A 16456-nucleotide genomic window follows, 5' to 3' on the forward strand; every position below is an offset into this window, starting at 1 on the left:
CTATTACCACCCACTAACTCATCAACAGGTCCTGGCTCTCTACAGAACCTGGGTCTCCATTACCCTTGTCCAACCCCTCTTGTCCTCTATTCACCTCTACTTGGGAACATGGCCACTTGCAGAAAGGGAAGCTTTCCCTCACTTAGCAACAGCTGGAGTTGCTGATTCCGTCTTACACTTACACCCATAGCAGAGTGTGTTAGCTATAGGACAGATTTTCTACTTGTGATTGGTGGGATAAAACCTGTTTTTGTTCTACAAATGCTTTGTTACAGTCTCAGCTGCAGTATCAACTATAACAAGCTGTTTGGTCACAGGAAGATAAATATAATTTTCCCTGCTTTGGAAGAATCAACTTGAAATATAGACCATAGATTATTCATTCATTTAATGAACAAAAGAACATAATACTGACATTCTAAAAAAAAAAAAAAGGTTACATTAGAAGTAAAAAACAGCAATGTTCTAAATTATTTAGACTTGTAATAGGCATTTTAAATAGCAGGAATTTAGAAAAATGCAAGGAAAGATATATGCAACAGTTTTTTTTTTTTTTTAGTTTTTATTCTTTCTTTGTTCTCATGACCCCTTGTATGTATCATAACTTTTCTCTTTCTCCTCCTCTATCCGCCCCCCCCCCACACACACACACCTCCAGTAAAACTAAAGGAACACTTAAAACCTTGAAGGAAACTAAAATTACTGCTGGAGGGAGATGGGGAGGAACAGAGGAGAAATGAAATGTTCCCAAGAGCAAAGAACATGTCAATTGATGCACAGTGTCTTCAAAGAGTGGAATCTTGATGTAAATTCTCAAGTTCATTACTAGTTGGAACATTCTTCTCTGATATAAAAGTTAATAAGAAAACATATTTTCATGGGATACAAGATGCTGGGTCTGCTCCAAGATCCATAAAATTAACAAAAATTAAAGTGAATAACTATCAGGCAAAATTAGTCCTTTCCTTTCCTCCTGATATTGGGAATACCAAGTCTAAATGTTACTAGGCTCTTTACTTCAGTCCACAAAGACCCGACTCCAATGCCCTTGTCTAATCACGTCCTGTCACTCCCAGTCTGCAGCCCTGTTGGTTCCCATGTGCTGTTCTTCCCCCACAGTCTTCCACTCTCTTAAGATGTTCTTCCTTGGTTTTTCGTAACTCCTCTGCATTCTCCAAGTCTCAACCAAACAGTAACCTTAAAGGGTCTCCCTTGACCACTGTATTTAAAGACATTCCTAGAGTCATTCTCTGCCTTATCCACCTGTTTATTTCCTCCACAACACTCCTCACTGCCCCGGCCCGCGGGGAATTCAACGGGGACCTGGGAAACAAAGGGGTCAGTCGAATGAGGGGACAAGAGACACGAAAGAATGAGAGCAAGTCAAGAGTCTGATCAAGCTCCGAAGAGTTTATTTTTCAGCTGGGCTTATAAGCACACAAAGGAAGTAACTAAGGGCTGTTCCTAGCAGGGCGGGGAGGGGGCTAGTTTCTGGAAAATTACTAGGAGAAGGACCCTAAGGCGGGGGGTGCATTTTTGAGGAGATATGCAAGGGGAAAGTACCGTTGCTGTTTACGGTTGAATTCCTGAGAATAGTTTGCTCGTAAAATCAAGATAGCAAGGGGTATTCTTGTGAGATGTTTTGGCTCCTGGCATCTCCTCCCTTTTAGTTTTTTAAATTGTTGGGGTCTGTCAGTTGTCGGCGTAGAAGAGAGGGCATTAACCTTTTGGGGGGAAGTATTGACCTGATTCCTCCCGCGGGCATAATGACCGCATGATAAGTTTGAGTGTCTTTTGGGGAGGAGAGGAGAAAATTTTACGACGCTAACCTCTATGCAAATCAGATTTGCTTCCAAGGGACTCAGAGAGGCTGTTTATGCCTTCCCTCTGCAGTGTCTTTATTGCACCCCGTAAAAAGGTACCCAGGTTGTACTCACATATGATGGTGAGTCAACGTGCATAGCTCTGAGTGCTTACGCAATTCCCGGTGGAATATCTTCGTTGGCAAGGCCCCGGTCTGCAAGGTCGAGTCTATGATAATGGACTTCAATGGGTTTTGATGCCAGGGAGTCAATCTGTGATTTGATAAAATTCATGATTTTGTTAAGAATAATGGGTCCAAGGGTGATTATTAATAGCAAGAATAAGGGGACCTGCAAGGGGCATGAGTAAGGAGTACATGGAGGATTTCCATCACTCGTTTGCCTCAGAAGAAAATTTTTGTTTTTGTAAATCTGAGCTAAGCTTATGAAGTTTGTCAATCTGTGTTTTCATCAGTCGAGTTTTCAGTTAAATAAAAGCGCCAAGCGAAGGGCTTGGTAACTGCTGGAACAGGTTGGCCCAGTGCTGGAAGGCAGAAGATCAGGAGATAAGGCAGCATCATGGATGGAAGTCCGTGGTTCTGTAAGGGAAAGGAGAAAGATAATCTCAGGGAGGTTTTTCTCCCTGGATTTTAGAATTGTTATCAATTTGTTTTACTAATCTTTCAGGCAGCCATCTGGCTGCATGTTCTTTCATATTTGGACTGCACATAATTAGTCTTACTTGGGCCAGGCTGTCTCTGCCCCAGAGATTGACTGGGAGGCCAGGCACAACATAAGGTTGGACAGTACCAGTGTTGCCTTCCTCGTCTGTCCATTTGAGGATTTCAGCACTCTGTTGGGGGTTGGAGGTTTGGCCAATACCCGGGAGATGGGTTAGGGAAGTAGTGAGGGGCCAGGAAGGGGGCCAGTATTTACTGGCGATTACTGTGGCGTCTGCCCCAGTGTCAAGTAATCCTTCAAAAGTTTTGCCATTTAATTGTAGCTTAAGGAGGGGTTTTTCTTGTGTGATTTGTCTGACCCAATAACCGTCAGAGGAACCGAGGTTATGAGTACCCCGGGTTTTTAGAGAATAAGGATGGTTGGAGGGTAAGAGGGGAAGTCATATTAGCTGAGCTATTCTTTGGCCTGGGTGAATGGTTATAGGGCCGAGGGAGGCGGAAGCAAGTATTTTAATTTCTCCGGCGTAATCATTGTCAATGATGCGGGGGGAATAGTGAGGCCTTGCAGGGTGGTACTGGCATGGCCAAGAAGAAGTCTGAAAGTGTTGGGGGGCAAGGGGCCATAAACCCCAGTAGGGAGGATTTGGATGCCCATTTCAGGTGTTAGTATTGCGCTGGTGGAGGAACAGAGGTCCAGTCCTGCGCTGCCGGCAGTTGCTCGGGAGAGGGAGAGGAGGCTTGGACTTGAGGGGGCGGGTTTTGGGGGACAAACCTGATAGCCCCAGATTTTTTATTTTGGAAGGTTTGTTAAATATCAAAGGCCTAAAACATTTGTTTAAAGAAAATTACCAGCCAAAAGATTTTAAAGGAAATACATAGTCAACTGGATCACATGTAAATTCTTTCACAAAGTCTCTTTTATGAACTTCATTTAACCTGCACAGACCATCTACAAACATTCTAAACTTTCTTTAACTTTTGCCCTGCCTTTCACTTTCTTACACAACCATTCTGCTTCAGGACAAAATTTATCATACAAGATTCTTTCTTTACACAATGCCATTCTCCTGTCTAATTTCTCTTACTCTTAAAAACTCACTTTCCACAAAACAGGATCCCAGTTTACCATGAAGTCACCCATTCACTCAGCCTAACTGATAACTAGAAGGTTTAAAAGGTAAGAATCTTACCCTAAGACCAAGATTCAGTTTCCCCAACAATTTAAACAATCAAATTATTTCATTTTACAAATGAGAGGCATTTATGAGATGTAACATTGATACAGGATTTTCCCACTCAGGGCTGGACAGGGAACCCCCATTTTTCAGGCTCCGGCATAGGAACAGAAACAGAAGGGCAGGCTGAGGGTGGTCTGGAGTGTTCTTTAAGTGCCTTCTCTCTTTCTTTAACAACTTCTTGGATATCAGGCCATTGGTTGTAAGTTTTTAAAATATCATAGATCAAGTTCCAGTAGGAAAATGCATGAACGGGGATTTTTTCGGGGCCAAATGTTCTATAACAATCTTTTAGACAATCACCAACTCTAGTCCATCTCAGAACATCAATAGTGCCTTCTTGGGGGAACCAAGGACAGATATTACCAATAAAAACAAAAAATTTATAGAGATCCTTTTTCTTTACCCAAATTCCTCGTGTCTTGAGGGACTCCTTGAGTCCCTGAATAAACAAGTTATGTTTACTTAACGTTTGTCCCATAAACTCGTTGCTTTTTCTTACCTTGACGGATCAGACTCGCAGGTGGGCAATTCTGCGGCGATCTCAGTGCGGATCTTCACTCACGTCCTTCTTGTGGCGCAGCGATCACAGTGCGGATTTTCACTCACAACCTTGGTGTTGCGGCAATCCAATGATAAGGGTACCCTTACTGGCAGCAACGTTCGATGACACCCCCGTACCCTTGCCCCTCGTCGGGCGCCAATTGCCCCGGCCCGCGGGGAATTCAACGGGGACCTGGGAAACAAAGGGGTCAGTCGAATGAGGGGACAAGAGACACGAAAGAATGAGAGCAAGTCAAGAGTCTGATCAAGCTCCGAAGAGTTTATTTTTCAGCTGGGCTTATAAGCACACAAACGAGGAAGTAACTAAGGGCTGTTCCTAGCAGGGCGGGGAGGGGGCTAGTTTCTGGAAAATTACTAGGAGAAGGACCCTACGGCAGGGGGTGCATTTTTGAAGAGATACGCAAGGGGAAAGTACCGTTGCTGTTTACAGTTGAATTCCTGAGAACAGTTTGCCTGTAAAATCAAGATAGCAAGGGGTATTCTTGTGAGATGTTTTGGCTCCTGGCACCTCACCATCTTTAATAATTCTTTGTTTACTCGCCTATTAACTGACTAACGTCAGGACTTGGAGGTCTTGTTCCCCCTGCATTTTCTGCATCACATGTAGTGTTGGGCACATTGAGCTCTCAGAGAATTTTGTTGAAAACCTTACTCAGAGTGTCCACATATATAATGAAACCCACTTTCATCTATTTTTCCTTTCTAATCCTGATTCTGTAGCATGTGGTCAGATGCAGCATAGCCCTGGGCCACCAAACTGGCATCTAGCTACCAAATATTCATCATATCTTAGATTTCAGGGATTCTACAGCTGCCATCACTTCTTGGCCATTTTCTTAATATTTTGAGCTGACTTGATTTTAGTGGAAAGTCTAGCTAATTGCTCTTTAAGTCTAGGTTTGTCTTATTGCTGTGGTTTTATTTGGAAGTATTTATAGAATATAAATATTAGACTCCCTGCAGGAAATTATTATTCAGTAAGAGAAAAAGAAAGACTTTCCAAGTTCTCAGAGAAATCATGTCCATTAAAAACAGTATGTTTCCCCACATAATGATAGTGGTGGAGGACCAATGAGGCTGTATTCAGCAGCTCCTGAATACATTCGTCTCTGAGACTATTAAGACTCTGAGACCATTGGCGTAGCCATAAACTTTCAGAGTAAAGGTTGATTCAGTGGGACAAAAGATGCAATAGACTGTTATCCTAGCTGTTTCAGCTCAATTAAAGCCTATGCTTGTTCCTTTGGTAAAAGACCTAATAGAGTAAGTGTGGAGGTATGTGTGCACATGCGTGTATATGCATGCATCAATGGGTTTATAGCTGTATATACGTACATATATACATTCATATGGAAACACACACATATATACATATTTAAATACCACAGGTGAACTTCAATTCATTTAATGATTAGCACATTGGTATAGTAAAACATTAAAATCATCAGGTAATAGTTTTGAAATGTACGATTGCATCATGCACATTAGGTACATTTCAAAACTATTAAGAAAGGAGTATAATTGTGATGGATGTGTTACTTAGTTCAATGCAAGCATTTCACATTGTATATCGAAGCAGTACCCTGAACCCCATAAATGCATCAATGTAGCAAGTAATGATTTAATAAAAAATAATTTTAAAATATCATCAGGTAATAGTATTTCAAAATAGCAAGATATATATATATATATATATATTCAGACATACAAACATGTGGCTCTTTCAACAAATTATTAATCAGAAATACAATATAGACTTCTATTCATCCAGATACCAATGTTTGAGAATATAAAAGAGTGCTATATGCCATAAGTAATTATATTCATTCAAAAAAAGGTTTTATACATACAGCAGAAGAACAGGCTCAGAAAGAAGAAACAAAAAAGCTTTTGGATGTATTTTGCTGTCTATATCTAACTCCCCCAAATTGCCTGAATAGTTGTGGAAACCTGGCCATTGTCGGTTCTACTTTGGAAGCTTTACCTAAGGAGCAAATAAGAAATATAGACTTGCAATACTTTCTTGGATCAACCCAATAAAATTTGAAAGAGACTGCCAAGTCATTCAAATTTTTAACATTATATTTTTCTTAAAGTGAACATTGCCAAGTATTCCAGAGGAACCACAAAACATCTCTTAATTTTCAGTAACCATAACATTACTCTAAACATAAATACGACTCTTTAACAATCCAGTCCCAAGATACGGTAAAAATGTGCTATCCTAACTTAGGCAAAGAACTTCACGTTTTCTTAAGGTGAACAGATTATTGAAGTAAATGATACTGCAAAAGCTTTGATTATTTTATTTTGAATGATTTATTGTATAATTAAGCATTCAAAATGTATGTAACTTGGAACATGATTTCTTTACCAGATATTCGTAGGCATAGCCCACTTAAAATCAACTAGTATAGATATTTTCTTAAGCACTTACTGTTTTAACATAATTATTATTTCTAAAAACACACAAAAGTAGCTTATCCCTTTTATTATATGTACGCCCTTCATTCACGGAGTAATCAAAAACAGTTTATTGAGAACCTATTCAATAAATAGCCACCCTATGTAGAAGCTGGGAATTATCGATAAAATTATGAAGAAATTATCAAACCAGCCAGACTCCTTCCCTCAGAACTATACAATCAATGTGAACATACTTGTAAAAAGAGAAGGCATGGAGGAAAAAACAGATGTAAAAATAACTTTGGTTATGAGATTTCTTTGGTTTCTTCTCTACATCCTATCTCTTTTTATTTTTCCTGATTTATTTTATTTATTTTTAAAATTTCATGTTAATGTGAGGGTACAAATCATTAGGTTACAATAAGTTACCATGTTAGTATTTGTTAGGGAAAGTCCCTGTTGCAGTTGTGTCCCATACCCAGGAGGTGTGCCATGTACCCTTAAATTCTGCCCATTAAGTATATCCTGTCTCTTAAGGCCACTGTATACAGAAGAGCAAGCAATGTATGCTGTGAGGACAAAAATCCCTTAAGGGGACTGTCCATCACTTTTTGTAATTAAAAATAACTTTTGTGAAATTTGAACCTATTAGATTTTAACTAAATTACAAAATCAATAAGTTATTTTAGTATATTTGGTATTGCTTTGAACTCAGTTAAACCCATTTTATTAATCTAAAGTCTGTTGAATTTTGTATTTCTGGAAATTCTCAGCCATGAATAAATGACCATCAGAGGTAATTGGCACCAAGCGATAATACATTTCTTTCACATAGCAATTTACAATAGATAATAGTACATTTGCAATTGATTTTCATAGAAGGGTAGTAAAGTAAGGCAACTCCTTGAAGCTTGCACTTAAATTGTTATGCAAACAGATTTAGTTTCCAATACTGTATGTGGTTGGATACATCATAAACATTGAAAATAAGCAGCCAAAGGTTGTATATTTACCAAATATTGTTGTTCCATTTAAAATTCTGTGTTCTGGATGTTTTACCAAAGTTGAATTAACACTCATGAGTATAACAAATTCCCTAGTAACTATTCCATCAGTTATATTATCACAAGTTGAAGGTTATCGGATAAAGAGTAGGAATGGCTTGTTTAATAGCTGGAGAAATTGAAGTCCTCACTCAGGGGATGTTTTCAGTTCAGACTCTGCAAATAGATTTAAGTTATGAACAAATACATGCTCTTTTCATATGCTTAACCTTCATAAACAAGTTAAGAAAAGACGCTTGCATCTTCCTCAATTTTGAAGAAAGACATTAATTTTACTGTGTATACAACGTATTTGTGATCAGAAGGTCCCAACTTAAAATTCTCATGAATTATATCCATTTTCCCATTCATATCTGTCCCCTATTATGCATACACATAGAAAGAGATAAAACCAGAAATCAAAGATCTAAGTTCTAAACTTTGCTCTAAACTCACTATTCATTCAGTAAGTTACAGCATTTCTTAGAGTCCTACATTGGGGACTCAACTCATAAATGAATTTGACAGCTTCTACTTATTTACATACTTGCTTAATCACAGAGCAATTACATTAGATAATTTAGCTTTTTATAAGATCCATGCTTTGAAACCAAAAGTGATAAGTAAATTTAAAGTATTATAAACATCTGCTGATAAAACACATTTTTCCCTCTTACTGAATGTCCCTTATTTTGGATTATCTTTCCTTTTCTGTCATTTTCTGCACATGTCCATTTCATGATGCCTTTTTAAATTAAGTTAACCACCACCAGAGACTCACATGTACATCTCCAACAGCCCCCTCAAAGTAAGCTCCTCTATTAACCGTCACTTCCTGATGTTTTATAAAATCTGCAAAATTAGTGTTCCCAAGCCATGTTTATATTTGCAGTTCTTTATTCTATGCAGATTGCCCCACCCTCCAACTTCAGGCTTCCATCCCCCTGGTAACTCTTCCTCTCTCTACTCATTGGCTGCAACTAGAAACACATTCTCAACTCCTTTCTTGCTCAATCAACATTCAATTAGTCACCACATTTGATTACTTCCACCTCCTAAATATCCTGGAACACGCATCCCTTCCTCACCACATTATACTGCTTCTGCTATGTTGTAAGTTATTGTCAGCTATATTAGTTACTGTTCACTATATTAGTCTTCTAGTTTCTATGCTTGCCACGCTGCCAGGGAAATTACCTTTCTAATACGAATCTGACCATATCACTCACTGGATTGAAATTCCCCCATGTCAACAGAACAATCTCCTTGGCCTAACCCACAAACAATCTTTTAATCTAGATCTACCCTATGCTTCCAGTCTTCTTGACCTTCCCCATTCCTTAGCCAGTCTTCTCGATTTGGCTAAATGCGTATATTTACCTCTACTCCGGTAAGGGCACTGGTGAACTCTAACACATTTTAAGACTTAAATTCAAATGCCAGATAGTCTAGTAAACTCCCCTACCTCTCCATGACTACCATCTCTATTTGGTCATATGAAATAACAGGGGAAAAAAAGGGATTCATAAATGAAAAATGAAGTTAGTATTAAAAGGGGGAAAAGAAGAAAGAAGCATGAGAAAGTAAAATCCTATCTTAGAATCACAAGATTTTATGGCTAAAAGGGTTGTTACAGTCAATCTAGACCAAAGTTTTCTGTGATTTTCATATAAAAGTAAAGCTCTTCCCTTCAGATGAAGTTTGGGAAATGTGTATCTGGTTGTGTAATCCTGACTGAATAATTTGGGTGATCCTTATACAGCATTCAAGAAAGCAGCTGCTACACTACTCAACCATAAAAAGAAAAAACTAGATTCATGGAATCTGAGCTTTGTAAGTCTCAATTTGTCTCTTCCCACAGCCAAGTATTTCAGCCTTCATGAAGAGATAAAGTTTGTCATTTCATATTCCAGATCCATTGCCTATATTCAGAATTTACTGATTAAAAACAAATGAAAAAAATGTTTTTATTACATAGATAATGCTAGAGTCAGGGCTTTCCATGTACCTGTCACCAGAATAGTGTACATTGTACTCCATAGGTAAATTTTTATCTTTCACTCCCACCTTCCTCCTTCGTAGTTTCCAATGTCCATTACTCTCTTTATAACCCCATATATCCTTTGTTTAGCTCCACTTATAGGTGAGAACATGTGGTATTTATCCATTTTTAGATGCTGCCTTAGAATAACTGTCTCCAGGTCCATCCAAGTTGCTACAAAAGACGGTAATTCATTACTTTTCATGGCTGATTAGTATTCCATGGTGTGTATGTATGTGTACTATATATGCATGTAAACACAATTTATATAAACACAGACATGTTCCTCTGTCCTCTGTAAATTTCCCTTAGATTTAAGCATTTACTTATATTTTTTCAAGCTATTTAATTATTTGGTGGGGAGGGAACAAGACCACATAGGCATACACCACATTTTCTTTATTTACTCCTCAGTTGATGAGCACTTCCATATCTTTCTAATTATGAATTGTGCTGTGATAAACATTATTTGCAGGTGTCTTTATATATATATATATATATATATATATATATATATAATGGCTTTTCCTTTAAGTAGATACCCAGTAGTGGAATTGCTGGATGGAATGGTAGTTCTACTTTTTTCTTTGAGGTCCATACTGTTTTCCACAGAGGTTGTACTAGTGCACATTTCCACCAAGAGCTTGTAGGTGTCCCTTTTCACCAAATCCGTACCAACATCTATGGTTTTTCGACTTTATTGGAGGCCATTGTGACTAGCATAAGGTGGTATCTCAGTGTAGTTTTAATCTGCATTTCTCTGATAATTAGTGATTTTGAGCATTTGTTCATATATGTAAAACTAGTAGAAAATTTCATTGTAAGTTGGAACAACAGGTCTTTTGTGATTTTTTTAAATCTGTTTTTTGAAAAACTGTTGTTAAAAAAGCCAAAGTATAAAAAGACAAAGAAAAGAGAACTATTGTAGCACCGTGTTGACTACTGCATTTCATCACTAAAAGCTTTAGAGAGAAAGAGGGAATTGAGCAAGGTGTTTTGGCATATCTCATAATTTTAGTGCAAACTATTACCAATCATGAGACCCAAACAGAGTTCTCTTGGACAAGTTTCCAAACATCAAAACCTAATTTTTTTAATGAATTTTTTCTTAAGGAATACCAGTTTTGGTGCTCTAAATATGAAAATTATATTTGTATTAACAAATGATCTATATAAAGTTATATCATAATTGACAAAAATTTCAGGGTGCATAGAATTAAAATTTTGTGTTTCTTCTCCACAGACATGTTTCCGAAATAGAGATAAATTGGCGTGGACCGATCTGATCCCCCTTCATTAAACCCAGAGTCACTTAGTCCACAAAGCTTGGAGTGATTTTCTTTCAAGTTAAGGTTCACTTTTGCACAGGCAATTCTTATGAAAAGGTTTTACAGGTTTTTACCTACACACTTGGCTTCTTGCAATGAATTCTTAACACACAGAGCTCCCTTGCCCCTTTTCCTTTTTTGGGTGTTGTCAAGCTTAAAATACATACACATTTTCTGTAAGTCTCCAATGCTGAGTTACCGGCATGAAAAATGACCCTGTTACTTGGACGGCAGTTTTCACTCACAAGTCCCCCAGGCCCTATAATGTCTAAACCTCCTGTGCCACTTTATATGGCTGCCCCACCCCACAGAGGAACATGTACAGGAAAAGCAGACTTCCCTTCCCCCACACATTTCCTCAGTTTATTTACAAAATGTCTTGGAATGAGAATGAGCTGCTTGTGGTTCCTGCGGCTGATTCAGAGATGGTTTCCTAAAGGCAGAGGATGCCGCTCAACCGAATGACCTCTCCGTAGCTAACCCCTGCACCCCATTAGGTCTTATAGGTCCCCCTTCTAACTGAGCCTGGAGGAACCTGTGTTTGAGGTAGGAACTTAGTAACCAAACATCACTGTGAAGACAGATTTAAGAATGACAAGATTCATCACTGCCTATCTCTTCCACTACCAACAAAAGAAGTGGGAAATACACTTGAGATGGCTTTAGACTCCTGTCATCAACCTTCCCTTCTTAAAGGATCATTTTTTCCCTTCTGGCATCCAGAAAGGATGATAAGCTATTAGTATTATAGTTGAATCAAGAATACATTAAGAAAGAAAATCATCTCAAACACCAACTACATGGGAGACCCCCCCCCAGTCAACAGTTTCTACCAGCTCACACATAGGTGATGATGATTAATGAATAGTTAGAAGATTTAAAGTTGTAAAGATCTTAAGTCAACATAACTCTCCCAAATAGTTCATTTATTGACAAAAATTTCAGGGTGCATAAAATTAAAATTTTGCTCAGACTTGCTAATGAGCAGTCTGGCTGACACAGTGGTGACACTTGGAAACTTTGGAATATGTTTAGTGATGATCCCTAAGGTAGACAGGTCCAGCCTCACCAAATATACATTCAATTTGAGTAAGTGAAAAATGAGGGCACAGAAACTATGTCTTCCCTCCCCAAGGATAAAAATATTGTATGTAAACTACCCTAAATAGTGACAAATGATCCATGTGGAAATACTAGTAAGATAAATATTACATTTTCACTATTATATGAATTTGAACTGGTAATATTAACCTCTCATGAGAAGAGATATTTCTGGAAAGCATTAAGGTGTTTTCTGAATAGCTATTATACTTTCATAATCAATGCACACTGGATCAAAAAGTAAAATTGTGTTTTCTAAAAGACCATAGTTGAAAAGAGATATTATAGAACTTAGGGTCCTTATTCAAGTTCTGTCCCAATGTATGTTGTTTTACTTGCTGAAGAAACAAGAAGCATGTACTTGTCATCCAACATACAAATGAAAAGCAAAACTACTGTAATGAGTATTAATTTCAATGTGTAAAGAGCACAAAATTACCAGTCTCTGACCTCCCAGGGTGGTATTTCAGTGAGGATATCAGATTCAGACACGTATATTCTATAAGTCCTTTGAGGAAATATGTTCTTACTTCTCAAATGCTCAAATTTTAAGAACTTTGAAATGAAAAACAACAAATATGCTAAAGGGAAAAATAGGAAAAAAAAATCCTACCACATTTATTCATTACTACCAAATTGAAAGCTAATGACAGAAAAAGTATGGCCTGCCCAGGAAATGTCATTTAACCTCTATGTCAACACATACGATTTAACCTTTGTTTTTGCCTTTCCATTTGTCTCCCCAGTGCATCCTAACGTCAGTCAAGGCTGCCAAGGAGGCTGTGCAACGTGTTCAGATTACAATGGATGTTTGTCATGTAAGCCCAGACTATTTTTTGTTCTGGAAAGAATTGGCATGAAGCAGATTGGAGTGTGTCTCTCTTCATGTCCAAGTGGATATTATGGAACTCGATATCCAGATATAAATAAGTGTACAAGTAAGTGACTACACAAAATTGTATTTTTATCTCATCCTTGGGGACTTTCCCAGGTTGAAATGGCCTCTCATATATTTGTGATATTTGATGTTATGCAAATAAAAATGTTTATCTGATAATTAGGCTCAACCATACTTGGACTTAGCCCTTAGGGCAGGAAAATTTTCACCACTAACTTACCAAAAAAGCACTTAAGTGTTTGTTTGTTTGTAGTTTTTGGCCGGGGCTGGGTTTGAACCTGCTTCCTCTGGCATATGGAGCCGGCACCCTACTCCTTTGAGCCACAGGCACCACCCAGTGTTTTTTTTCTTTTTTTATAAAAGTGAAGATTGAGAACATGACCATTACTTATCGAACTTATAGAGAATGACTGGAATCCTCACTTCCATCTGAGTTCCCATTAATATCAGAATTCTTCAATAACCTGAAGAATCATTTCAGGTATTTTGGCTTCAAGGATTCGGGTATAGCAAACAAAACATTTATTAATCAACTAGAAATCAAGATCAGAAGCACTCTTGTCTATACCCTGAAAGTCTACTCTCTACGCTGTAAACCAAGTGCCCTTTTAAAACTTTAAATCAGGAAATATCACTTCTCTGGACAGATATCACATGCATACCTGCTTCTCTCTCCAAACTTATTTCCTCCTACTCCACTTCTGCCATCTGGCACCACCCTCGCTGGCCTTCTTACAAGATCTTCCTATCTCAAGCCTTGCAATGATTGCTCTTCACTAGCTGTTCTGGCAGTTTGGAAAGCTCTTTGCCCACACCTTTGCAAGGCTGCCCCACTCATTTCATTGAACATTTTGTTCATATGTCATCTTCTCAGAGAAGCATTCCATGACCCATTGTATCCAAAATAATCAGCCTGTTCCCCATAGTAGTTATTTTTTATCTCTTTTTCCATGTTTTCCTATTGTCATTTTTTCACCACCTTTTGCTGTTTTTTATTTTTTATTTTTTTCCAGAACACTCATCACTGTGGAACCAAACTGCCTGGTTTCAAAAACCAGTGTGCTCTGTGGTTCTAGACTAGTGACATAGCCATTTTGAGCCTCAGCTTCCTTATCTGTAAGATGGAAATCACAGTAGTGACTATCTCATCAAATTGTTGTAAAGTTTAAATGACTTAATACTGTAAAGCGCTTGTAGCAAGCCTGGCTTACTGTAATTTGCCATATAAGGGTTGACTATTGTTCTGTTTATCATGTCTTCCTTCCTAAAATGTAAACCTGGAATGTGAAGTCTGGGCCTTATTTCTCTTGTACTTGATGCTGCTGTCAACCAATACCTAAAATAATGCCTGGCACATTATGGACAAAAAAATATTTGTTGAATAGTCCTCAAGAATAGCACAAAGGCAACATCCCAGTACATTTTATTAATGTTTAGATGAAATGTTTTTTAATATCATTTAATATAAATATAGTCTTGGTTTTATCAACATTCTTGGCTTAATATTTATTAAATTATTAATAAATAAAATAATTTTATAAGGCAATCAGTACAATGATTCTGAAATTAATAATAAATGTGCATAAATTAGATGATTGTAGAGGAATCCTAATTCAGTTTGGCAAAATAGTTTTGAGCCCCAAGTGTTTGACATAAAAGTTGCACATGCCTGCATTGTACACATCCAGAATTGATGGTTAAGATAATAAAAGCAGAATTTCTGGCTCGGTTCTTATAGCTCAGCAGCTAGGGGCTCCAGTCACACTGTGGCTGGCAGGTTCAAACAACGATGATAACAACAACAACAACAACAAAAATAGCCAGGCGTTATGGCAGGCACTTGTAGTCCCAGCTACTTGGAAGGCTGAGGCAAGAAAATCACTTAAGCCTAAGAGTTTGAGGTTGCTGTCAGCAGTGACACCATAGCACTCTACTGAGGTCGACAAAATGAGACTCTGTCTCAAACAATAAATAAATAAATAAAAGCATAATTTCGTTTTTTTACTTTTTCAGAATGCAAAGCTGACTGTGATACCTGTTTCAACAAAAATTTCTGCACAAAGTGTAAAAATGGATTTTACTTACACCTTGGAAAGTGCCTCGACAATTGCCCAGAAGGGCTGGAAGCCAACAACCATACCATGGAGTGTGTCAGTATTGGTAAGGAGAACCTCTAAGAATTTGAATGGATGATAATGTCGGTCTCCACGGAGGTGCTTATCGGAGTCTTATTTCACAAGAACCTGGAGGATGTCTCTTAAAGGCTCTTTTCATCCTTCTTTACAAAGATACAATCTTAAGGTGCTCCAACAGCCTCACCTGTCATGTTCCATGAAGCAATTTAACACCCAGTGGGTGCTCCATTATTTCTTAGGAACTGTCAATAATTGTTTCAATTCTGATCATTATACATTTATTTTGCATCATTATTTAATGAAGTTTTATTTACAGTAAAAGGGTATATATACTACTGTATATATATATATGTGTATACGTGTGTATATGTATACGTGTCTTGAACTAAATTTTCACATTAGGGCAAGAGTTTCATAGAAAACCTATGTTTAATTTCACCAGTGACCAAAATTATTTTCCAGAGGGGGAAAATGTAGTCTACTGATACAATCCATTCATGCTCAATAGATGGATCAAAAACCCAGAGAAACAGAATTGATACAGTTAAAAATCTCACTTTTCTCTCTCACACCGCTTTGCTGAAATGTTCTGCTTCAAGAGGTATTCAGAAATAAGAAAGAGAGGACTGTGGACTTACTCAAACTGACAGAATGAGTCAGTCCCAGGGTCTGATTAATTGCAGGCTGAGTTTCGTGGTAGGGGGAGGTCCTTCAGACAAGTTGTTTGTCTAAATAACAGATCACTGTCAGGCTATATTTTTCCTCTTTTAAATGTTGTGCAGCTACCACAGCTACAAGTTTGATGAACACTTGGGGAGCAGATGCTAAACCAAATGGGAAAACAGCCTACAAAATCTCAAAATCCCCTGGGCAAGAACTCCAAGAACCTTTGATGCTGCTGTGATGTTGGCATACGCACACAAATGCCCTCTTGATTCAGTACAAGATAGTCTCCAGATTTCCCCTTGGGGTCCGCACAGTACAGATCCCATTAGAATCTTAAGTGCCAGAGTAATAACTCTCGTGTCGTGGTTTAACCATTTCAGGTCCACCACAGACCTGAAAATGGTTTTTTTTGTTTCTAAACAAAGTTTTTGGTAGTATGAAATAAACAGATGATATTTTAAAGGTAATTTCAGAAGTATCTGGAAAACAACAATCCTGAACTAGTTCACGGCTCATTTTTTGTTAAATCTTTTCTTTGGTATAAAAAGACAGGGAAA

The 16456-nt window shown here is 37.9% G+C and overlaps 1 protein-coding gene across 1 annotated transcript in view; it reads left to right on the forward strand.

Annotated features, from left to right (window-relative positions):
* The window catches only part of RSPO3 (R-spondin 3), an 88500-nt gene that overhangs the window by 21116 nt on the left and 50928 nt on the right, over window positions 1-16456 (forward strand). Inside the window, exons 2-3 of the mRNA XM_053592663.1 lie at window positions 12947-13138; window positions 15112-15258. Of these exons, the coding sequence (XP_053448638.1) occupies window positions 12947-13138; window positions 15112-15258 (339 nt within the window). The remainder of the gene's footprint in view (window positions 1-12946; window positions 13139-15111; window positions 15259-16456) is intronic.

Source organism: Nycticebus coucang, chromosome 5, assembly GCF_027406575.1.
Source record: "Nycticebus coucang isolate mNycCou1 chromosome 5, mNycCou1.pri, whole genome shotgun sequence".
Lineage (NCBI taxonomy): Eukaryota > Metazoa > Chordata > Mammalia > Primates > Lorisidae > Nycticebus > Nycticebus coucang.